The sequence below is a fragment of the Chaetomium globosum genome, genomic scaffold (assembly GCF_000143365.1).
Source record: "Chaetomium globosum CBS 148.51 scaffold_8 genomic scaffold, whole genome shotgun sequence".
Classification (NCBI taxonomy): domain Eukaryota; kingdom Fungi; phylum Ascomycota; class Sordariomycetes; order Sordariales; family Chaetomiaceae; genus Chaetomium; species Chaetomium globosum.
Genome location: NT_165983.1, coordinates 295820 through 317685, shown reverse-complemented (window position 1 = coordinate 317685; position 21866 = coordinate 295820). Strand labels below are relative to the sequence as shown.

The 21866-nt window shown below is 55.4% G+C and overlaps 8 protein-coding genes across 8 annotated transcripts; 5 read left to right on the top strand and 3 right to left on the bottom strand.

Moving 5' to 3' along the window:
- Positions 1–10: 10 nt before the first annotated feature.
- Positions 11–1586, bottom strand: CHGG_10810 (uncharacterized protein; the record flags this gene model as incomplete). The annotated part of the gene is made up of 2 exons (XM_001226076.1): positions 11–795; positions 902–1586. The coding sequence occupies 2 exons, from the start codon at positions 1584–1586 to the stop codon at positions 11–13; spliced, it is 1470 nt and encodes a 489-aa protein (XP_001226077.1).
- Positions 1587–3384: 1798 nt separating this feature from the next.
- Positions 3385–4901, top strand: CHGG_10809 (uncharacterized protein; the record flags this gene model as incomplete). The annotated part of the gene is made up of 4 exons (XM_001226075.1): positions 3385–3391; positions 3501–4177; positions 4288–4411; positions 4486–4901. 4 exons carry the CDS (start codon positions 3385–3387, stop codon positions 4899–4901), a joined length of 1224 nt encoding a protein of 407 aa, XP_001226076.1.
- Positions 4902–6438: 1537 nt separating this feature from the next.
- Positions 6439–6775, top strand: CHGG_10808 (uncharacterized protein; the record flags this gene model as incomplete). Its single annotated transcript, XM_001226074.1, has 2 exons — positions 6439–6514; positions 6732–6775. The coding sequence occupies 2 exons, from the start codon at positions 6439–6441 to the stop codon at positions 6773–6775; spliced, it is 120 nt and encodes a 39-aa protein (XP_001226075.1).
- A 352-nt stretch (positions 6776–7127) lies between these two features.
- CHGG_10807 (uncharacterized protein) lies at positions 7128–8842 on the top strand (the record flags this gene model as incomplete). The annotated part of the gene is made up of 4 exons (XM_001226073.1): positions 7128–7184; positions 7324–7544; positions 7948–8111; positions 8343–8842. The coding sequence occupies 4 exons, from the start codon at positions 7128–7130 to the stop codon at positions 8840–8842; spliced, it is 942 nt and encodes a 313-aa protein (XP_001226074.1).
- A 2582-nt stretch (positions 8843–11424) lies between these two features.
- Positions 11425–13170, top strand: CHGG_10806 (uncharacterized protein; the record flags this gene model as incomplete). Its single annotated transcript, XM_001226072.1, has 4 exons — positions 11425–11942; positions 12013–12197; positions 12267–12657; positions 12741–13170. 4 exons carry the CDS (start codon positions 11425–11427, stop codon positions 13168–13170), a joined length of 1524 nt encoding a protein of 507 aa, XP_001226073.1.
- A 308-nt stretch (positions 13171–13478) lies between these two features.
- On the bottom strand, positions 13479–15782 carry CHGG_10805 (uncharacterized protein; the record flags this gene model as incomplete). Its single annotated transcript, XM_001226071.1, has 3 exons — positions 13479–13959; positions 14089–14506; positions 15380–15782. The coding sequence occupies 3 exons, from the start codon at positions 15780–15782 to the stop codon at positions 13479–13481; spliced, it is 1302 nt and encodes a 433-aa protein (XP_001226072.1).
- Positions 15783–17841: 2059 nt separating this feature from the next.
- CHGG_10804 (uncharacterized protein) lies at positions 17842–18922 on the top strand (the record flags this gene model as incomplete). Its single annotated transcript, XM_001226070.1, has 2 exons — positions 17842–18136; positions 18261–18922. The coding sequence occupies 2 exons, from the start codon at positions 17842–17844 to the stop codon at positions 18920–18922; spliced, it is 957 nt and encodes a 318-aa protein (XP_001226071.1).
- A 750-nt stretch (positions 18923–19672) lies between these two features.
- On the bottom strand, positions 19673–21581 carry CHGG_10803 (uncharacterized protein; the record flags this gene model as incomplete). The annotated part of the gene is made up of 4 exons (XM_001226069.1): positions 19673–19995; positions 20338–20531; positions 20607–20966; positions 21064–21581. 4 exons carry the CDS (start codon positions 21579–21581, stop codon positions 19673–19675), a joined length of 1395 nt encoding a protein of 464 aa, XP_001226070.1.
- Positions 21582–21866: the final 285 nt, after the last annotated feature.

Genomic DNA, 21866 nt, shown 5'->3' with positions numbered 1-21866 from the left:
ACCCATGTCCCTATGACTTCATCACCCTCTTCTTGATGCGAATCGTAGCCTGAAGAGGCGGCACCCTATTCAAGCCAAACCATGAATTACGGGGCCGCTCCCCGCCAATATCAATATCATAACTCAGCACCAGATGCGCCAGCATCAACTTCAGCTCATTCGCCGCAAAAAACCTTCCCGGGCACGCATTCCGCCCATGCCCAAAAGCGAGGTAATCCGTGCTCGTCGTGGCGAACGCCTTGGCGGCGCGCTTGACATACTCGACCGACTCGTCGGAGCGCTGCTCGGCAAAGCGGAAGGGCTTGAACTCGCGGGCGTCCGGGTAGATGGCGCTGTCCTGGAAGACCGGGTAGCTGGGGACGTTGACGGTGACGCCGCGCGGGATGCGCACGCCCGAGGGCGTGACGATGCCCTCCGGGGCCACGACGGCGCGGCTGAGGCCGATGGTGACGAACGAGTTGAGGCGGGCGGACTCGCGCATGACGCTGTCGAGCTTTTGCATCTTGGCCAGGGCCCGCTTGTCCCATTGGTTGTTGTGCTCGGCGAGGACGCCCTCGATTTCGGCGCGGAGCTCGTCGATGTATTCTTGCTTGGAGGCGGCTGAAGTTCGAGGAATGGCGCTGGTGATGGTGAAGTGAGGAGGTGTGGATGGCGGCGAAGTTGAGGGAGGAGGATCCGGTCGGCGAGGGTGGTTGGCTTCCACAGGTAGGGGTCGCCCATGTCCTTGGCCTGCTTGATGGTCCATTGGAGGAAGTCGTTGGGCTCGGGGCCGTGCGACTTGTCCTCGGGATCGCGCTGGCGAGCGTCGTAGTCGGCTAGGCGTTTCTTTATTTCGAGGTACGAGGATGTTCCTGAAGCGCCCGGTGCGGAAACGGATAGGCAGGCAGAGGAAGAACGCCACGAGGGGCCGCAGGGGCTTCCATATCATGCGCAACACTGTCGAGGTCAGGGGCACGTCCTGGGCGTATCCCATGCTCCTCGACGAGCATCGCCGGGTCTCGGCACTTTGGCTTGCCCACAAAGACGCGGTTCGTGACACAGCCGACGATTTTGCGCATAGTGTCGTAGACGCAGACCTCCTGATACTCGTCAGGGTTGCCCCAGTGTTTGTCGAACGCCCAAGCCGTCTCCTCGGCGACATCCGGGACGAGGTTGCCGATCTGGTTGGTCAGGGTGGTGGTGATGAGCTTGTGGTGTACCGGGTTGCGCACGAGGGATGGGTCGGTCGTCGTGTAATCTGTCTGGAGGGCGTCGATGGCCTGGGTGTGCATATCGAGCTTCGAGTCGGGCTGGTCGGTGACGAACTGTGTCTCAGAGCGGGGGAGCAACACCATGTTCTGGGCCATGGCCACGGGCATCAGCACGGCCTGATCTCTGTACTTCTGATCCGCCTCTTGTACCGCGGCCTTGAAGTTGATGGTGTTCCTCCATGTTGCTTGGTAGAAGGGAAACCAGTCGCCTTCCTTTGCGCCTAATATGGGGAGCTTGGGAAGCTTCGGCCCGGCAAAGAAGAGCTGGTGTATGACGAAGGCGACCAAGGCCACGGCCGGAACGAGCACTGCCGGCCGAAGAAGGGTCTCGATCATGGCGTCGTCCTGTCTGTTGACTTGGGGTGTTGAACCGGACGAGTGTTGGAAGGGGAGGGGAGGTGAGATTTATTTAGCTCGGTAGGGTAGCCTCAAGTTAATAAGTCCCTCGCTCTTAACTACCCCGGGATTTCTGCGCCCAGATACGGATTTAGGAAGCTGACATCCAAACTGGCTCAGTGCTCCGCCCCTCCTAGTATTACTAATTTCGTGAGGTCGTGCCTGATGTAGAGGATGAATTCAGAATGCTGCGGCTCGGGGATTGCAAGTTTCACACGGTGGATAGATGGAAGCCAATAAAGAGGTTGTTGGAATGTGGTCGAGGGCGTCACTGCCTTCTTCATTCAAGTCACACATATCCGGTTCTGGGATCGACTCCGAGGATCGAGTGGAACGAAGTACCTTTTTGTTTCCAGACCGTTGTGACTGCGACTCTCACCCGAAACGATGACCCACTGTACACCCACAATGTACATGTTATTTCCATATTTCCATCGATTCTCAGTGTCCACAGTATGTTCATCAGAGGAAAAGTCCCGCTCGCACTCGCACCCTGTGGCGAATGACGATGAATTTTGAGTTTGCCAGGCTGCACCACTCGAGACCCTCCTTGTTCACGACCCTGGAACGCACGCTGGAGGCATGCTCCATGGCATCCTGTCATCCGCACTAGTCTTTAATTGGGTTGGATCACTGCCGCATTGGGCAAGGTGCCCTGCCAGCCGAGAAGGAGCTTGTTCGGATCTCGGGGTTTCCGCATCGCTTACAATTTCCCCACTTCTAGCCCAAAGTTCGCAAAATTCCTCCGCCAAAAAGACAGCGTGTCCGGGCCCCATGATTCGCCCTTCCAAAGTTCCCGAAGTTCCTCATGATCGAGTCAATACGACCTTGCAACATCAGGGCGACTGCACCAGCTATCTCCACTTCTGACGAGGACGGGTGCGATGTGCGAATTGACTGTCGGGAGGATTATTGAGAAGAAGCGTGGTCGATTCTGGACTTCCATAAGTCCCGTCATGTTTATGCTGATGACCGAAATATTGAAGGAGTCTGGTGGACAACGCCATTAAGCTGTCCGAGTCGCGCGGGGTCGCTACTGCACCGTCTGAGGTTTGGTGCAGTTCGTTCCGTTCCGGCTATGCATTTATCCCACTTGTCTACGAATAACTACATCTCACTACTCCCATCTCTCCATTGTGGCGTACCTTTTATTAACAGTAGCCAGATAATGAGAGATATACACTGGTCACCGCGGTATGATCGGGGAGTGATGTTGTAAGTGGCTTGGGTGAGCACACCTATTGTGCAAGACGAGTAGCCAAGGGCTTGTACACTATAGTTATATGCATGTGAGCCTTTTTTCACGGATCTGTCCCGTCATGCGAAATCGAACCCGCAAGGAGTCCCGTCTCTCTCGACGATCAGCAACAAACTGGGAGCGGAGCTGGTGAATGACATAAGCCCGGCGTGTTTTCCCACTGCCGGCTATAAGCCTTTGCTGCTTTTCTGTTGGCGGCCAAGCTTTTCCTATATGTCTGATGCACTGACGACCTTGGTGTAATGTTTTTGGTGCAGAATCCATGGGCTTGAGCTCAGGTTTGGGGCCACGGCCTTGTAGATCACTTGGCAATCGAGTGTTATATGTAGAGTAGCTGATGAATCAGATTTTAAAGTCTCAGTGCTCTTTGGCGTTTATTTAGGTGCAACGCTTGACGAAATTGTATTCCTTGAAGCTCATAACACCATACTTCTTAGCCAACTCGGCTCTTGGGTATTGATTACCCAATGGCGTTCAAGTATGGCTAGTAAGTGCATCACGATGTGGCTATCCCGAACCTCTTCCTCATACTTTGCGGACAGTGCCTCAACTCCAAACATTCTATTCTTTTCTCGTCTTGTCTCCTCTCTTGACAGCCGCCCTCCAGACACAATGCCCCTGGAATCCCACCATCCCGCCATTACAACCAGCCGGGAACTGCATCCTACCCGTAGACGACGGCACCCCCACGCTTCTGAAGTCGAGTAGAGGACTGCCTTGGACCCATCCGCCGTCCTGCATCATTCCCAACACCGCCGAGTCCACCGGAAAGTTCTGCGTCTACTCCTCCTCCGCTTTCAACGACGGCAGCGGTATCACCATCATCACAGACCCGGAAACGGCCGCCGGCGTTGCAGACACCGTTCAAGACCCCCTGCCGGCATGGCACTCCCGTCATCATCTTGCGCGGCGTGGTCGTTTGGCCACCGAAGCTGTTGACCTACCGTATACGGTGACCCCAATCCCAGGAAAAGGGTTGGGGGTCATCGCCACCAAACGCATTAAACGTTTCGACACCATCCTGAGAAGCTACCCGGCTATGATTGCCGATAACGAGTTTCTTTCTCTTGGAAAAAAGTCAGTGGGCGGGCTTCCTGACGGGCCTCGGTTGTTTCAGAAAGCACTCGACCAGCTGCCGGACAAGGAGCGCTTCCTCACCATGGCCAGGAGCGAGGAGGAGCACGTTCATGCTGTCGAGGATGTCATCAAAACCAACGCTTTTGGGATCATTGTTGACGGTCGAGATATGAAGGGCGTCTATCCGGAGATTGCGGTATGCGGACTGGTGACCCCCCGATGGCGAGGGTTTTTTCGTGCTGACCGAGTCATCGTCATAACAGAAGTTGAACCATGCCTGCGATGCAAAGTAATATTACCATGAAGTACACGGGACCGAAGCTGGATGCTGACCGGTTTAGTGCATACAGCAAATTCACCAAGAAGGACCTCGCCATGTCGGCCATAGCAACAAGAGATATTGAGCCCGGCGAGGAAATCACCGTGAGCTGTACGGGCTCATACATACCACGTCACCCATTTTTACCAGTCGAGTCGCTAACAAAACAACAGACATCCCCTTAGGTATGCCAACCGCCCACCGAACCCGAGCCCTCAGAAACTGGGGCTTCAACTGCACCTGCAACCTATGCTCAGCATCCCCCGAGGCCCGAACAGCGTCAGACGAGCGGCGGGAACGCCTCGCCGAAGTCTTTCACACCATGCAGCACGGATCGGTCAGCTACAACACGCTGGTGAAATTGACGCAGGAGCTGGTTGATCTGGCACAGGTTGAGGGGCTGCTGGCGAAGGTCGGGGAGTACTATCAGGCGTTTATACGCATTTATTACGAGGCCGGTGATCCCGAGACGGCGAGGAAGTATGGGCGGGCGTCGCTCAAGTTGGCTGAGATCTTTTCCGACCCTGAGGGTGTGCTCTGTACGGGGTTGAAGGGGGATTTGGAGCAGCTGGATAGGCTGATACAGGCGGGGGTGGCGTAGAAGAGGCTGGATGGGTGTTCTTGGGGAGAGTCTGATGTTGGGGGTGGTTTCCCGGGATATTATAGATGGGAAGGAGTAGGGGTTGGCACTCTAGAGGAAGCAGGCACCGGCTGAATTAACCACCGAACTTGGATAGTTCTATTGCAGACCGTTAACAAACCCGAGCGTATTAGAACGTCAATGGTGCAAGACTAGGAGAGAGTACATATAGGGCAGGGAGAAAGCCTGAGCCAATAACGAGGTATAAATAAATAATCTCTTTGATTATATGAGATGGCTCCAGGTACGAGAAATTCCCAGTTTTATTCTCGTCCTGAGCTAGGTGTCCTGTAGGCAAACTGATCTGGGCCTTACTTGGTCCGCCCTTGATATCACGGAATGCCAGCGTGCTTAAATTTGGGTGGCCGTGCTGTTGCATACTAAACAAGTAGGGAGAAGCGAAGAGAGTTACGTACGAGGGACGTCCTGCTGCCGGCTAAACTGGTGGGACCGCGTTTTCTAGTCAAGGGTGCCTAAGGTAATCAAAGGGCCCCCTAATCGATCTCCTGGTAGTATGATGGACGGTATGATACCGAGAGAGAGGTAACACAAAGCACCTCTTCGAACTTCTCTTTCAGAACAAGGCATCGCAGACGAGTGTGTGATGGCTCAAGGGTGCGATGGCCCAACCACTGTAGACTTCTGCTAATGACACTTGAGCTCGCGAACACGAGCATTCAAATGTTGTATTCTGGCGCAATGTTGATACTTCTCTGGACACAAATAAGTGCTGAGTGGCTCGCTCAAAGCAATCTAGCGGGATACACAGCCTTCCATGACAGGCATCAAGACACAGGGCAGTCAGTCCCACAAATTCATGCATCAGAGCACGAAATGACTACTCGGAGGCCAACGCAGGAAATGAACTGGGCTGGTGTGCGGGAAACGCAAACTCAAATGGAATGTTGCTTGTGCTGAAAGGAGGCGGATCTGAAAGCAAGGAAGTATACAAACGAAAAAGAAGGAAAGAAGCCAAAAGGCTCATCCATTAACCGCCCGCCTTAGTTGACGGAGGGATAGTCGGCTATGAAAACTCCTCGAGCGAGGTTTACTTCGGTGGGATTTGAACCCGCGCCCTTATAGGTGTACCACTGCGCGTTTACGGTCTACGGCAGATTATGAGTCTGCGCTCCCCCCGCTTCACCAAATTAGGAGTGCGTCTCTTTGCGGGGGAAGTTACTGTAGGGAGCGAGGTACGTGTATATTAAGGTCCAATAGGCCGGGTAGCGGGAGGGGAGTTGTGAGTTGGGATAGAGCAGAAGGATGGGAAGTTGTGGATACCTAGGGCCCTCGTTCTCACTTTGCTACTGAGCCCAAGAGCAACTATAGATATAATTGCCGTGGAAGATGAGTTGATTTGGTAAAGCTGGAAGTAGAGGAGTGTAAGGAGTTGGACCATTTGTGCCCCCGCCGTTGACTCTATCGACTTCAAGTTAGTAGCGGTAGATATGTCGGATCCCGTTATCTGTTCTCAATAGCCTTCTGCCTCTAGATCACAATGACGGCCATAGGCCATGCCTTAAGCTCAGAAGATGAGTTGACTGTCGCTTATAAACAAATTAACGGTTTCACGGGTGAGTCCCACGACGCCTTTGATCGGCATCAAGACCCACGATGCATATAATCTCCCAGACGACAGACGATGGAGACTTGGAGATTTTGGAGACTCGCTGCTTTCCGCCCCGGAACACCTAGCCATTCAGAACTTGCCCGGGGCAACTAGTATCACTTCGGTTTAGACGTCCGTACTGGATATAACACTGGTCACTCTAAACCTCTCCACGTGGCTAGTGTCGGGGATCTTGGCTTACATGAATGCTTTCACCGACGATTAATACCTCTTGAAGGATTTATTCGCGGCCACCTCCGCACTCCGTGTCGGTATCTACATTCAAAGGCCTGGTTTTTACCGGCAATCCATTTGTGCGTAAAGGTTAGGACAAAAAACCACAGCCTAAATAGACATGTAAAACTGCAAGCGCTGACTGTTGAGGCGGTGGTAGTGGGGTATATAAGCATATCGTTCCGACAGGTCTCCCAACAGGAGCCGGTTTCCGTTTTGAGATCTGCGATACTAACAGGGCCACAGCCGAGGCATGATGAGGAAAATGCCATTGACTTTCCGTTAAGAACCCAGCTGGAAAGACGAACGACGACAACAACAAGCACTACCTGGCAGCCCTGCAAATGTCCGTAGATGAGATCTACAACCCTTGGAAAACCAAGACGAAACCTAGTTACCGAGTAAGTTCAACCACGAGAAGTGGACGTAGGCCTGGACGCTTGAGTCCGTTCGAGGCCAACAAACCCTGGCACAGCTTTTCCGGGACGAGCATCGGCACTCTACCGTAAGATAACATCGTGACTGGCCCTTCACCAGCAGCTGGACTTTTACCGGCACGGTTTCCGAACGCCTCCAGAGCGCTGGTGGAAGTACCCGATCAAAATCAATGGGCCACTCGGAACTCTGAGAGGCAGCGACGGTGCTGCCACCGACACAAGTTATCTGAAGTGTATGGCCTACTTCCAGGAAGTACAGATGTGGTGCATCATGGATACCAACGTGGAGAGGCGACGTTATTACATGGCCCTGAACTTGAATATGTCGAGACTTAGTCTTATCCTAGGGACAGACATGGCTTCCCAAATCTCCGCTAACCACATAGGCTTCCACGAAGCTCCAGCCCCAGATGCAGCCCCTGGCCCAAGTTTTGGTCCAACAGCCATTCCGCGTTCTTTGTTTTATCAGTGAACCGAGAAGAGACAATATTCCCTTGCTCGTCAGTTGTGAAGGCTTGTATCGTCGGGATTTTGCCCTCGATGGAATGTTTACGTCGGTTTCATCATCGTTTATAAGCATAGTTATCCCATGCCGGTTCTATCATTGCTCACTCATCACTCGATAGGTCCCGATACACCCAGGTTGCGGAAGGTGACTAGAACCCATTTTGGTATCTTGCTGAGCACCGTGGATAATTACTGAATTGACTTAACCATCTGATTGTAGACATCCAGCGATTTACGTCGTCTGGGGTATCCGATTGGCGCTACAGAACCTGCAAAAGGAAGAGTCGCTTCTATGTCCCGGTCCGGAGCATCTAGCCACTTTGATGGCATGCGCTTGGCGTGCAGATGAGGGCTCTGGCCGCAATGCAACGTATTTAACCGACGGTACGCCTAGGCCGTGGAGGCAGATTGATTAATTACCAGGAGAGCAATGGAGAGTGAGGCTCGGTTGGGTCTCTTCACTGTAACCCTCATCTATCCACTGCCCTGGGGAAATCCGACATCCAGGTTTCGTCGTGTCGTAGCACAAGCTGGGATGACGCTACAACCGTGGCTGCAATATCAACACCAAAAGTCAACATAGACGTCGGGAATCGACATGACAAGGTGGGCTAGTTGAGACAAAACGCGCCACGGCGGCTAGCTCGAGGATTCGGCACTCTGCGTACATGACGGCGGCTTTTGTGAAAAAGATGACAGGTGGCTGCAGGACCAAGCCTCTTGGAAACTCAAAACAGCCACGGCGAGGGCACCAAGCCCTTGGCCGCGGCGGTGCAGCAGACGAAGAACCAAACCCCCAACCCCCGTCAACTCAACATCGCCCGGCCGAGAGGAACTTACGCAGGGCGGTGATTACCAACAAAACACGAGAACAGGATCCATCAACCATGGGGCGCTCGTCCGGGATCGCGTGGACACAGAGTCGCAACGGACAAGACATCGCGCCCGGCGTTCTGGGGGCGGTGGCCGGGTGTGCTGCCCTTCCTGGCGCTGGGCGCGCGTCGGATGCGGAACCCGCCCCATGTTCATTCAACGTTAGGGTTGATGGTGTCGGTCGGCAGTCGCAAGGTGTTCCTGTTTGCTTGTTGTACCTGTTGTACGAATACGCAGAGTAATCCTGTCCTTGATGGGCTTTCGGGCGGGCGGGTCGCCGCCGTAATCCCAAGCTTTGCTAGTGGTGGGCGAGCTGACTGCGCGTCAAGCCTCATGCATTTTGGCTTGGCCGCCGGCAGAGGATGGGGGCGGGAAGCGGGTAGGTTGTGGTTGGTGGGATGGTGGATGATCCGGGCCTGTTTGGCCTGGGTCTGCCTGGTTGGGTTCGGTGTCGAGAATGAGATCCATGGATGGGGGAGGCTCGGCGGTCTGGGCATTAAGGGCTGCGAGGGGGAGTTGGAGAGATGAGGGGGACCAACAGACGCCAAGTCCCTGGAGATTCGGGTCCGCATCAAGAAACGAGGAACGCCATGGCGGACTGATAGGATGAGAAAAAGAGCATCTCCTCCGCAGACTAGTCTGGGCTCCTTACACCGGTGGAACGGATATGCTTGGTGCGGAGGAGAGTAGCGGAATTGGGAAAGGTGAAGTCGAAGACGTTTGAAAAGGGGTGGAATCCACAGTTCATCCAAGCTTCCAAGCTTCTCAACACTCTGGGGAAATTATGGGCTGGGCCACTCGCAAAAGAGGGAGTGGACCCTTCCCCAGGTTTGTGGGGGAAAGGAGGAATAACGGGAGGATGACGCGAGCGAAAGTTGGCATCCGGGGCTGGACCATGAGTGTCGTCCCTTCATTCTGCGGAGAGAGAGTGGGAAACGAGTCTCGTTTTCTTCTTCTCTCATGTTGCACGTTCTGATGCGACATTCCCACTCACGTTGCCGTGATTGGTCTAGTTTGATTTTCGGGTCAATTCAGAATTGGTTGACTGAAAGGGGCCTTCGATTGCAGGGCACCCTGACTCAGGTTGTACACACACTTCTCAGCTCCTGCATGTTTCCACCACCCTGTTTCAACTTCTGCCTCCTTTGCACACACACAACTTGAAGATCAAATTTATATTGAGCCTCAGTAAACACGGCTATGACGGCTGGTTACAATGTGCCGCTGCATCGTGCTTCTCAGCTGCCTGTCCATGCCTAGTCTAATTACTAGTATGGAGTATTGGGTAGCTAACTCGCCAGGTACGGGTGAGATTTTGATTTTCCATGTCTTCCTTTCCACCCTGTATCCTGGTGAGCCAACGCTGTGGCGCTCCCCGATCTCGATCGTCTGATTCCAGAAGCATTCCAGTCCTTCGACCCATGTCCTAGCCTCCCTTTGTCCGTTTGCCCCCCCTGAACCCCCCTTCCTTTTCTGCGGTTACGATGTGGCTGCAGATTTGACGCGGACCGCGCCAGGAACAACTTTTCCTACGCTAGAACGTTGGCAACAGCGGCTGCCGGAGCATTCCTGGAGGGACGTACCGAAGCCTTTCCTGTTCAGAGCTCCCCGAAGACGCCACCGTCCATGCCCAGACATCGCGCCGCTGGCTGAGGATTTATCCATCTGCCCGAAGGCTTCATCCGGCGCGCCGTTGGAGGCAGCCACGTGCGGGGATGAAATTTTGGCTTTCCTTGGTGTTGTCCTGGGCTTCCTGGGCGAAGCTGGGCGTGCTCGGCGTGCTGGGGCGTCGTGGAGGAACACCGCCGAGATAACAAGAGGCTCGCGAGCCGCCCAATGGCGGGGCTCTTTTCTGGCCAAGCCGGACGTGTTGCACAGATCCGGCCCCCTGGCGGTGCCTTGCGCCAGCCGCTGAGTGGTTGCCCGGTCCAGACCCGCGTCGAATCTTGCAATCTCACAGAAGCTAAAAGAGAGCCCAGCCGCCAAGTAGCTTGGCATGCGCCTCGGGATTGGCTAACCATGGACGACGCGGAGGGTTTCCCTTTGTTCCCACTGGCCCATCTGGGATGTCTGATACTCGACCGCTCATCACCTATTACTGCCTGCCAAAAGGGGACCAGCTGACAGAGTGTACGGTGGTGTTTATGGACCAGATAGGCCCCCGTCTTGGCAGCTTATCACCGAAAAGCTGCAGTAAACATTGGGCCGCAAGCTCGCTGATCTCACCCCCTAGGGAAGAGACATCGGAACCAGGAGACGCCTGTGTTCCCCGAAACGCAAACAGCCTAACCCATCCGGCCCTCGCGCGCCTGCCATGGCTGAGACATGCGTGTTCGAGCTGGACTCCCCACTGATCCCATCCTTCGGCCCACCGGCGACGACGCGGTGTACCGTTACATAGGTACTTAGCAAGTAAACTGGGGCTTTCTCGGCGCGGACTCGACCAGGAACTGCCAGGACAAGCGGACGAGACTCTGGGGTAGTGGAACTCAAGCCCCAGACATACACCCTTGACCATCTTCGCTGGGCCGGGATCTGCATGGTAATTACCAGCTCGAGGATGGGACGTGCTGTTGGACACCTGCTGCATCGTGGCCTTCTTCCCGTGTCTCACACTTGGCGTTTTCTCCCCCAGAATGTATGCTTCCTTCTAGTATAAGTTGGGGATCCGCCCTCGCCTGCCCGAGCACTCGGGACCCCCTTCCTCCCAGAAACTGGCCCGTCTACCACTCCACGCCGCCCCCAAAAGTCAGCACACAGCACCGGGACAGTGATCACACCAGAACCCGCACCGCTTTGACAAGGACGCGCCACCCACCTTGCTATGGGTAACCCAGCCGAAGTAGCAGCACCCGACGTGCCAACAACCGAGTCCGACAGCGTCAGCAACGAAAAGACCACCACGCGCAAGGCCTCGCACGAGGATGACGTGAACGTGGAGAGCGCAGGGTGGGACGAGAGCTCGACGCGGAGGCTCATCCGCAAAGTCGACCTCACGTTGATCCCCTTCCTGGCCCTGCTGTACCTGCTCTCCTTCCTGGACCGCACCAACATCGGCAACGCCCGCCTCGACACGCTCGAGGACGACCTCGGCCTCGACAAGACCGGCCTGCAGTACAACGATGCCCTCGCCATCTTCTTTCCCTTCTATGTCGCCGCCGAGATCCCGTCCAACATGGCGATGAAGCGGTTCCGCCCCTCGCTTTGGATTCCAAGCATCATGGTTGCGTGGGCCGTTTGCACTACGCTTATGGGTATTGTGAAGGATTACCCAGGTTTAATGGCCTGCCGTTCTGCTCTGGGTCTTGCGGAGGGTGGTTTGTTCCCTGGTATCACCTACTAGTGAGTCCCCGTTTTGCTTTTGCAGGGCTTGACCCCTAGTCGCAAAGGGTGCACTAACCGCGGTTCATAGCATCACCATGTGGTATCGGCGCCATGAATGCGGTTTGCGCATGGCGATTTTCTTCTCAGCCGCCACTGCCGCCGGTGCCTTCGGCGGTCTTCTCGCTTTTGGAATCATGAAGATGGGAGGTGTCGCTGGTCTTTCGGGCTGGCAATGGATCTTCATTCTCGAGGGCCTTCTGACCTTCTGCGTCGGTATGCTGTCGCCCGCCCCTGCTCGAGTTTTCATATTTCCGGCCACTAATAAGTGACTGCCTCCCCTAGCTATGATTGCGTACATGGTAATGCAGGACTACCCGGCAACAGCCAAGTTCCTCACTCAGGAGGAGCGTGTGGAGGTGGCGGCGCGGCTGAAGCGCGACCGGTCCTCGCTCGCCGACGAATTCGACATCAAGTACTTCTGGGCAGCCCTCAAGGACTGGAAGATCTGGGTGCACATGTTCATCACCATCGGCGTGTACACCGGCCTGTACTCGTACTCGCTCTTCCTGCCCACCATCATCAACGACCTCGGTACCTCGAGCAGCAGGGAGATGTCCCAGTTGCTGACGGTGCCCCCTTACGTCGTGGCCTGTCTGTTCTGCGTCGGTTCCGGCTGGTATGCTGACAAGCTGGGCAAGCGTGGAATTTTCATGATTGGGTTCATGGTTATTGCGTACGTATTCCCGGATATTGGTTATCTTAGGTTATGGTGTACTATCTATGAGATGGCCGAACTGACCAGACTTTCAAATCTAGCATCATCGGCCTCATCATGCTCATGTCCAGCTCCTCCAGCGGCGTGCGCTACACAGGCTGTTTCTTCCTCGCCACGGGCATCTACCCCAATGTGCCGCTGGGCGTGGCATGGAACGGCAACAACATCGGCGGCTCGCTAAAGCGCGGCGTCGGCATCGCCATGCACGTCGGCTTCGGCAACCTCGGCGGCACCATCTCGGCCTACCTGTTTCTCTCCAAGGACAAGCCCCGGTACATGCCCGGTTTTGCCACCCTGCTGGCCTGCCAGACCATGGCCCTAGTGCTGTCCGTGTTCATGCACATCTACCTGCGCCGCGAGAACGCCCGCCGCGACCGCGAGTACAAGCCCCCCAGCGAGTATACCGAGGAGGAGAGGGTTGCGGAGCGCGAGAAGGGCGATCTGGCTACCTTCTTCCGTTATACTGAGTAAAGCAGAGATGGGCTTGTTTGGGTAGACCGCGTGTTGCTTCTAGTAATGATTATGGGGTATGGCTCGGATGGCATGAGTCTTTGGGAGCGAAAGAGCGAGTATAAAAATATTATGATGATTTATTATTATTATTATTCATACTCCGCTATGCCCTTGGGCGTGCCGGACCCTCTGCTATTTAGTGTACAGGAAAACCGTGCCTTCCCGGGCCGGGTGAAAAACCCATACCAACAATCAAGGAACGATGCGTTCTGGTGAGTCTGCGTATACAAAGAGAGGAGGCCTCCTTGCCTCCGGACGGGGGCGCTTCAGGCCGCCGCTTCCAGCTCGAGCCTCCTGGCTAAGCTGTACATCGGCAGCTTCCCCGAGTCCATCAGCCAGTCGAGGATCCTCCTCGCGAGCCGTGCAGTCGTGGGATTGATGCCGTGTAGAACAGAGTAAAAGTCCCGTCGTGTTCGAATTCCAGTTCTCTCCCATCTTCGAGTCAACGGTGGGGCCAAACACCACACTACCAGGTGTTCGGCAGTCTCTCGTCCCTCGCCACACTCGCAGGCAGGAGTCAGAACCTCCGGGACTCCTCGTGTAAACAAGAAGTCCCGTAAGCCTATTGCTCCCGTCCGGATTTGAATCAGCAGTGAGCTCTTCGCCTTGTTGAGACCGACGTGCCTCCTTAGGGTTTCGTTCCGGAATAGCGTCTCCTGCTGATGGTCAAAGTCGTCCGCCGGCCTGGTGATTGCCCTGCCGTCCCGTTCCTTTAGCCACCTCGCTTTCCAAGCCTCTTCTACTGCCCTGTTCGTATCAACGATTCCCCCAGTCCAGAGCATGACCGTGCCCGCGGCTCTCTCCACCGCCGTAGGCCCTTGAGGTCCCAAGGTTCGCGGTCGGCCCCTGTTGCCCCTTCTCGAGCTAAGTCTCTACTGTATCTTGCGGCAGGCGGTGAGGACAACGCTCCCCGCCGTCTTCTTGCCGCTTTGACTGTCGTCTAGGTCGGTTCGCTGGAGTCTGGTCTCAAAGTCCGCAAGCCGTTTGTTGAGATATAGGTCCAACGGTGGCACCCATGTCTCCGTCTCGAGGTTGCGGATGGGAGTTTGCTTGAAGGCCCCCGCTACAATCCGCAAGCTTTTGTTCTGGGCCTTCCCGAGGGCCTTGGTGATGCCTTTCTTTACCGGCTCGCCTCCCACATCCGTGGGGATGTGAAACGATGATGCGCCATAGGCCAGCGCTGACCGTGCGTTGGCGGTAGAGATTTCCAGGGTGACTGCGTGTCCCGGATCGCCCTTCTTTCCATGCCCACTGCGCCCGCGCTGCGAATTGCGCGTCGATGCACGTGGTGTGGCTAGATAGGGCTTTGCGAGAGCTTTCGATCAACGCTAGCTTTGAGACTTTTGGGCCGAAATTCAAGGACGTTCTTTTCTATTCCGTCATCCGATGATTAATTCTTAAAATGTACTTTACTCACGTTCGTGGTGATCTCTCTGCTCGTGATAGTATCACATGTTATTAGTCTCCTGGGACGATAACACATTCAGTCTCATGCCCGAGATGTGCTCTTTGCTTGACATCCATACGCACCTATGTCCCTAGTAGTAGGTGTTAAGATAAGGTAAACAGGGATCTAACTTGTCGCCCATTGTAGATTAACGAAAACATCCGGTTGCTATTTAGTTCATCCGTCGGATGGGTTCATTTCTCATTGCTGGTATCGAGAGACTCTCATGGGCCCCAAAATTATCAAATGAGGAATGCTTCACGACTACCTACCTGACTAGTGCTCCCCTGAGATAAGTAAACTTCACAAGTTGGGGGAATGTTATGATGCCCTGGTCCCTTAGCAATGGACTTCAAGTTCATACTGACTATCCATACTCGGAGATACGGTTGTGGTGATGGCCGGAATTGCACCCTGATTGTGGATTGCCAGAGTTAGTTCCTAGTACCGGGTTCGAACCCGATAATTCTCCCATGCCAGAAACAAATCTAGCGGCAGCCCTTGACAGAGATAGATCGGTTTGCAATTTTCGTAGTCTCCAAAAGCATGGAGCCCCCCTAGGTATGTACCTTACATAAACAACTCTCCAGTCCACCATTTTGCCCCGAACCTATCCCATTGCCGTGCAGATGTCCCCAAAACCCAACCCTTCTTTTGGTTTTATGTCGCCATGGAAGCCGTGCTGTGATCGATCCACCACCCCTTTTTAGACGCAGATACCGCCGCAGTCCGCGCCACCCTTCTTGGGATCGCAGTCGTCCCTCGGGTCATCGGTGCACTTCTTGCCGTCCCCGCAGGCGACGCCGGCGAAGCCGCCGCAGAACTCGGGGGTGATGCAGATGCCGCCGCAGTCGGCGCCGCCCTTGGCCGGGTCGCAGGTGTCGGACGGGTCGTCGACGCAGACCTGGGCGGGGTCCTCGCAGGCGATGCCGGCGATGCCGCCGCAGAAGGCCGGCTTGACGCAGATGCCCGCGCAGTTCTCGCCCCGGTCGCAGCTCGGGTCCACCTTTTCGCACACCTGGCCCGCGGGACAGGGCGCGATCTTGAAGCCGCAGGGGCGCTCGGCGACGGCCGCGCTGGCGACGCCGAGGAGGGAGAGGACGGCGAGTGAGAGGACGCGCATGGCGATGGTTGGGTTGAGTGTTAGGGGCGGGAGTATGTTGTTTGGAGTCGAGCTGAGGATCTTAGGCGAGTTGCAAGGTGGGTTTGATGGCGGATGGTGATGTCTCAAGCTCACTGGGCAGGAGGGTCTTTGAATCATTTATAGATATCTTCAAATTCTAGTCCAGGGGCTCGGGAGCCAGCCACCTGGTGGCACTATGTAACAAACCGCAAGTCTGGTCGCATGGCAGCCATCCCGTTTCTCGTGTTTCTCTCGGCTGAAATGAGAACGTAAGGCTACTTCCCAACTCCCATTTGCTCGAACGCTCCGATATTACTACAGGGTGAGAGTGATCTGCTCCCAGACTTACCCAAGCCAAGCCGGAGTTTCTCCCCGTCAACATTTTCGGCAACGCCACAGACCAGGCCATGCTGTCATTTATCCTATTTTTAGCTGAGTTGCATTCATCTCCGCCAACCAAGACAATTTGAAGACTCTTATTCGTGAGACGACTTGCCAACGTCGACGGAAGAATCCAGCTCCCCTGTCCCTTGCAGGACAAAGGGGAGGGTGGTGACGCCCTTCCCCGGGTTCGCATTCGAGGTGCTGGTACCCTTCCTGGCCAAGGGCATATGAGTGTCGAACCCGCGTCGTATGCTTGAAAGGGAGGATACGAGGCCGAAAGCGGACGAATTGGAGAAGGAAAGGTGTAGAGACTGGGGAAATAGCCGAGGTCGCTTGAACTTGTCTCTAACCCCGTTTGGTTGGGCAGTTTGAAGTTGATTATTCTCAACCTGACTCAGACTAGTTCGGTGTGGAATGGAGGTTTGGGTCACCCTTGTGAGAAGAGACTTGCGGACTGAGTTTGGCTCGCTCACGGCATGATTCATATTCCCGCTTACTGCGTGCTACCATTGGTGTTGCAATCCTGGGCCTGGATGGCAATGGGAAACACAAGACACCAATTGCTCGGCAACGTGAGCAGATCAGCATTTTGTGAGGATGAGTGAGCTTAGCAACGCCCTTATTCTTTCGGGTGGGTGTGAGGATGTGAAGATCACTATCAGCAACATGAATCCAACCATTTGAGTCGTCATCAGCGAATCCAGCTGCTCACGGCATATTCAATCATTAGCAAATCATCGTCCTCTTCGCATTGAGTCTTGGTCATGAGATGAACACAGCCTTTTCTTAAAAGAGATATTGATTGCCATGGTTTCTAGAGGGTTAAGGGTCAATCTCTTAATTACATCATGTTTCTTCCCTTTCAATTTTGTATCCCCTTCCAGCTTCTCTCTTTTCTCTTATATTTCGATTTCTCATTTCCTTTTACTTTCTTTTCGTGTTTCCAATCTGCTTATCGGACTCTTCTCAGGAATGTTGCCCACCCTTGTCTCATCGTCCTGTCTTCTAGTGCTTCCTTCAAGTCACTTCAATTACATTCCGTCTTAGTTTCTTTTTCGCCGCTCATTTCGATTCCATTGCCTTTTACTTTTTCTCCCCATTTTTCTTGTTCTTCTCTTTCCGTTTCACTTATTTATTAGGTAGGTGTGCTCTCAGACAGTCACAACCAAAACCCATGATGTGTCTCATATCATCAACCAATGTTTGTTTCTGATAAGCCCCGATGCCCCTTCTTGTTTCATGGCTGAATCTCAAACCCGCGCCTCTCCCGCCCAGATACATTGATGCAAGGGCAAGACAAGCAGTTCAGATAAAGTACAGTGGGCCCAGGGTTTCCCGACCTGTTCCAGGTGCCGTTACTGTGCCCCGCATTGCGTCATTTTCTTCACCCAACAGTTCCATGTCCATGGTGAAAAGAATATTTAATAATCAAATAAATAAAATGAAAAATGAACCCCCATTGCGATGCTGTTTTTTTTTTGACAGAAATATCCACTTCGAGTCCGGATCTAGCCACAGGACTTTTCATCGTAGCAAACACCGACAGCGGCACCCCCAATCCCTGACACACACACATCCATAAACGCACCAATAAACGAACATCCATCCATCGACTCACCACCACACTCCAACATCCTTATCACACCCACACCCATACCATCAACTCAAAATCAACATGACCTCCACCGTCCCCCTCCGCGTGGGCTTCGTGCCCGAGCACTTCTCGACCCCCCTCCACTTCGCCCAGAAACACTTCGGCCTCGACGCCACCCTGATCCCCTTCCCCTCCGGCACAGGCCACATGGTGACGGCGCTGCGCGCGGGCGAGATCGATGTCGGCATCGGTCTGACGGAGGGCTGGGTGGCGGGGCTAGGGAAGGCGCAGGAGCAGGGGAAGGAGGAGGGGAAGAAGGGTGCTGAGGTCGATGGTGGGTTTCGCCTGGTGGGGACGTACGTGGAGACGCCGCTTTGTGAGTGAACCCTTGGGGATATTGATATGCTCACCTGGATGGGATGGTGTTGTGGCTTGCCGTGCTTTCTTTTTTTCTTTTTTTTTTTGGAGATGGTTTGACTGACACCCCCCGCTCTCCCCAGGCTGGGCGATCTCGACGGGCGCCAACCGGCCCGAAATCATGGGCGTTGACTCGCTGCAGGGCGGCAAGATCGGGGTATCGCGGATCGGGTCGGGGAGCTACGTGATGGGGTTTGTGCTGGCCGACCAGCGCGAGTGGCTGGTGCCGACGGCCGGCGTGGGCTTGAAGGAGGAGCAGGCGTCGCCGTACGGGGACACGGTGGTGCTGGACACCTTCGCGCGGTTGCGGGAGGCCGTGAATAAGGGGGACGCCGACTTCTTTATGTGGGAGCATTTTACGTCGAAGCGGTATTTTGACAGTGGGGAGATTCGGAGGGTGGGGGAGATTTATACCCCGTGGAGCAGCTGGAAGATTGTGGCCTCAACGGCGTTGGATGGGCGGGAGGATGGGGTTAGGCGGGTGGATGGTTTGCTGGAGAAGCTGGACCAGGGGATTGCGTATTTTAACGCGAACCAGGAGGAAGCGGTCAAGTATATCAGCACCGAGTTGGATTACTCGGAGGAGGACGCTAGGGAGTGGCTGAAGACGGTCAGGTTCCCGGAGCGGACCCAGGGCGTCGACCCGGACGTCATCGTCAAGACGGTCGAGATTCTGTGCAAGGCGGGCGTTCTGACTGTGGGAGGGGGCGTGGATGCGCCTGCCATGATTGCAAGGAAGCGGTAGATGACTAGGGGATTTTATTTGTCGAGCGAGGGAAGGACATGTGATGTAATGGTCACCGATGTAATTGTAGTTGCAATAGCTGAGGGTCCGGCACGCCCTAGGGCATAGCGGAGTATGAATAATAATTGTAGTTGCAAGCAGAAGGCCACTTCCTATCACAGGCACAATATGTGGATGCTGGGCGAGATTGGGTAAGTAGATAGATAAGTCACTTAACTAGCTATTGCCGGCCATTCCCCTTCCCCTTCCCTGAATTTCTTGGGGCTGGGGCGTTTTCCGTCAGAACTACCAGCATATTCTTCGAGATCTCTTCGGTGCGAATGGAGACATTTCACATGCATGTAGAGCTCCTGTGTCGGCGTTTGGCCTTCCGGAATATCAATAATCACCCCTGACCAGTATTTTTAGCGGGGGCATGTGTAGGCCGCCCCCAACTTTACAACTCCCTTCAAGTTCCTTGCCCCGTGCTCTCAGCCCACCCCCATCGAAGCGAAACCGTATCTCCCTCAACCCAAACATCCCAGACCCCACCAACACCCCAAACACCATCAAACCCCACGACATGTCCACACCAAAAAACCCCTAATCACCCAACCTACGAAGCCCTCTTCGCCTCCCAAACCCCAGTCACCACCCCCCCAACAGCACCCACCTCCTCTTCATACCCGTCCCACAGCAGCAGGGCACCACCACACAAAACACCATCGAGGCACTCTCCGACCCCAGAGACCCCGACACGCAGACGGCCTACTACGACCCCGCGGCCGGGACACACCACGCCGTCGGCGCGCGGCCCATCTCAGAGCCCAGGGTGTCCTCGTAGGCCATCACCGTGCGCGTGTCGGAGCTGGAGGGCGGGGAGGAGAATTGGCTGAATGCGCATGAGGGGCACTCGGAGGTGGGTGCGGCGGATGGCGGCGCGTTCCCTGGTGTGAAGTGGGGGAGGCTTTTCCGCGCGGGTGGTGGTGGTGGTGGTGGGGAGGAGGAGGAAGGGGGATGATGGGGAGGAGGATGATGAGCCGCAACCGCTTCGCTGCTGCGGGCAGGACCGGCCGCGCGGTAAGAATGCCAAGCTGACGGTCAGGCCCGCCAGGGCGTGGGACGGTTGTGGGGGAGGTGGCTTTGTCACGGTGCACGACTACGTGAGCGCGCTGCACCCGTGGCTGGGGCGGTTGCGGGGCGATATCCTTGGCGCGATGGGCACGGCGGACGGGCGGGATGAACCGCTTGGGGACGAGACAGATTTGGTGGTCAATTGTGATGCGCTGCATTGCGTGATGGTGGAGCTAAGGGCGGCTTGGATAGGGTACAGGAAGGGGCGGCAAGTCAGGGGGGCGGTTGGGGGGTAGGATCCGTGCCAGTGACTACTGGAGATTGTCACGCCTGAGTAATGCTGCCCGTTTCAGTGCTCGTACGCCGGCAGGTTGGCCACGCTAGTGGCGGTGGGGTCGCCGTGTTGTTGAAGCAGGTCTGGCCGTACGAGGGCAGGGAGGTGGGAGTGGCCGTGATGTGTGAGGTGGGCATGGAGGAAGACGATTTGAATGTGGACGAGATCCTGGGGGGGGCATCCGACAGTCTAAGAGGGGTGCAATCGCCAAACTCAGGCTGGCTGTACACACAATGCGGTCAGTACCAAGGAACAGACGCTGGGATAGTAAGACGAAAAGCGAAGCGTTCGACTCACCATCCATCACCACAATCCGACAACATGATACCGCAGATGCCATCCTTGTTACAACACGAGCCCCACCTCCCATAGCAGACGTAGCCGTTCTTACCGCCGCACGTGCCGTCGGGGGTTTTCCCTTCCATCCAGTCAGCCGGCGGCGGTTCGACGTCGGGAAGGGTACATTTGCCGGAGAAGCACACCGAGGGGCCGCAGAAATCGTCGCCCGTGCCGCAGGCGCCGTCCTGGTTGCAGCAGTCGCCCCATTTGCCGGCGCACAGCCGGTCGCCGTGGTCCGGACCGCAGGTGCCGTCTGTGCTGTATATCTTGTCGCCGAAGCAGATGCCCTCGTAGCAGGTGCCGGGGGCGCAGTCATCACTATGATATGGCACACGAAGAACATGAAGTCAGTCAGCTTTCTCGTCGCCATAGTAGAGGATCTTTAATGCCATGTTGGGGGTGGGACATGACCTACGCCGAGTTCCCACACGTCCATGTCTCCGAGTTGCAGCATTGCCCGTGGGGCATGCCGAGACACGTAGCGTTGCGGTTGGGGGGCCCGCAGCGCCCGTCCGTGGCTCTCAAGGGCTCGATGACTGTTCTCGTTAGTCCCGCCGGGGTTACAACATCATGGGAGGGCGGTAGCTGACAGCCATCAACGCAGTACTCGGTCTTGGGCTGAATGTTGCTGCAGTCCAGCTCAAGCGTGGGGTTCAGCATGAAGAAGTGGTCGACGGCCGTGCCATACTTGGTCGCCATCTGAGTACACGTGTCGTAGTTCACGGTGGCGCTTGTGGTGGACGAGTAGCGGCAGTTGACGTCGCCGGGCCGAATCTTTTTGTCCGCAGTGGTCACCAGCGTGCTGCGAGGGTGCTTCGGGGTCTTGGGGTTAGACGCTCCCTCCGAGCCTTTGGCCTGCCATGTCGCCGGCGGGCAGTCGTCGGCCCTGGCGGCCAACAAGAAGAGGAAATACAATGCAAACAGGCGCATCATAATGGGCAACCGCGGCTTCTCAGACAGAGGAATACGAAGGAAAGTTTCTCTGGTGCTGATCCTCCCCAAAAGCCAATGGGGAAATTCGGGCGTCTTGGCCCCCAACCTCATTCCAAGGCCAGAACTCTGGGGCTCTGAACCCACTGAGCCACTCCCCCCCCCTCCCCTCCCCCCACCAAATAAAGATGAGAACCGTACTACCTAGGGTTAAGAAGCTTATAATCAGTTGTCTTGTCAGTTCGCCTGCCGAAAAAAGCGCAGAAGAGCCGTGGTCCTCGTACACTA